The 1277-nt window shown below is 48.6% G+C and overlaps 1 protein-coding gene across 1 annotated transcript in view; it reads right to left on the reverse strand.

Moving 5' to 3' along the window:
- LOC106808856 (retinoic acid receptor RXR-alpha-B-like) overlaps window positions 1-773 on the reverse strand; it is a 29269-nt gene extending 28496 nt beyond the window's left edge. Inside the window, exon 1 of the mRNA XM_014811746.1 lies at window positions 221-773. Within this exon, the coding sequence (XP_014667232.1) occupies window positions 221-710 (490 nt within the window). The 5' untranslated portion in view covers window positions 711-773. The remainder of the gene's footprint in view (window positions 1-220) is intronic.
- Window positions 774-1277: the final 504 nt, after the last annotated feature.

Below are 1277 nucleotides of genomic sequence, written 5' to 3' on the forward strand. Positions count from 1 at the left end.
GTGTGCAATGGCTCATAGGAAACAATAGTTTCCAATTTTCTAAAAAGTCGTTTGTAGTTACGGTCGGTCGTTGTCGCTGCAGTGCGTCTTGGCCTTTACACCCCCTGAAATCTCCACACTAGTAGTAGTACTACTAGTAGTACTAGTACTACTACTACTACTACTAGTACTAGTAGGTACAACACAGACATTCTAATCTAGTACACTCCATTAGACCTACCATCTCGCCGCATTCCTGTGTCCGCGCATTTTTGAAAGCGACAGTACTGGCATGCATTTCTTGTGTACTTGTTTATGACACACATGCGACTTCCCTCCTTACATGTGTACACCAGACCACGCTGCACTGTTCTCTTGAAAAAGCCTTTGCAACCCTCACAGCTATACACAGAATAGTGGAACCCGGTGGCTCTGTCGCCGCATATGCGACACAGTTCAATTCGGCAACCGCTCGATGAGGCATCACTACTGACACTAGACGCATCGTGAAATCCCGTGCCATCATTTCTGCGTTCGTCTGGCCCACCACTATGCCTAGCACTACCACTACCAGTACCAGCAGAAGTCTGAGAAGAGCAAGAAAACGCAGCACGCAACATTTCATTGAAATCCATCATGAACATTTTCTCAGGAGTCATTGGTGGCTGGAAGTACGGCGGAAACGACATGTTCCCGTTATCCATCGGTGGTGAAATCGTAGGAGGATTCATCGGAGAATCACTACTTGTAGTTGTACTATCACTAGAATTTACACTTATTGACCGTCGTCCTTCGCCTTCCTCCGCCATGGTTGCGTTACTAACGCCGTCTGTTGACGCAAAATGCAACAGCCGTCGAAGTGGCACAAACACTACTGCCACCACGTATCGTTCAACCACTGACTAAAAATAACTAATAACCAGGGGCGGCGCCACAGGGGGGGCAGGGGGGGCGGTCGCCCCCCCTATCATTTGCAAGAAAAAGGAAAGAAGAAGAAAAGTGAAAGTTACGTCAGGGCTAGTGGTTTTCCTCAGTTACTAGCCCGATGGTCTAGTGAAATAAAAAGTTAATGCTGAACCCTGCATCCCCCTCCCCCTTGTTTCAATTTCATCCTGGGGAGAACCCTGCCTTTCTTCGCGTAGACCTAGGTAGCCACCACGGGTGTCTCCCTCGTAGTCGCTCCTGGCTCTACCGACCTGAAATTCCGTGCTTCTTTCCTTCCCGTTTTATTCCTTGTACCCGTAGTTCTACCTACCTGAAACCCCGTTCTCCTATTCCCTATTCTATCTCCCCGGGAC

This window comes from Priapulus caudatus, unplaced genomic scaffold (genome assembly GCF_000485595.1).
Source record: "Priapulus caudatus unplaced genomic scaffold, Priapulus_caudatus-5.0.1 Scaffold309, whole genome shotgun sequence".
NCBI lineage: Eukaryota > Metazoa > Priapulida > Priapulimorpha > Priapulimorphida > Priapulidae > Priapulus > Priapulus caudatus.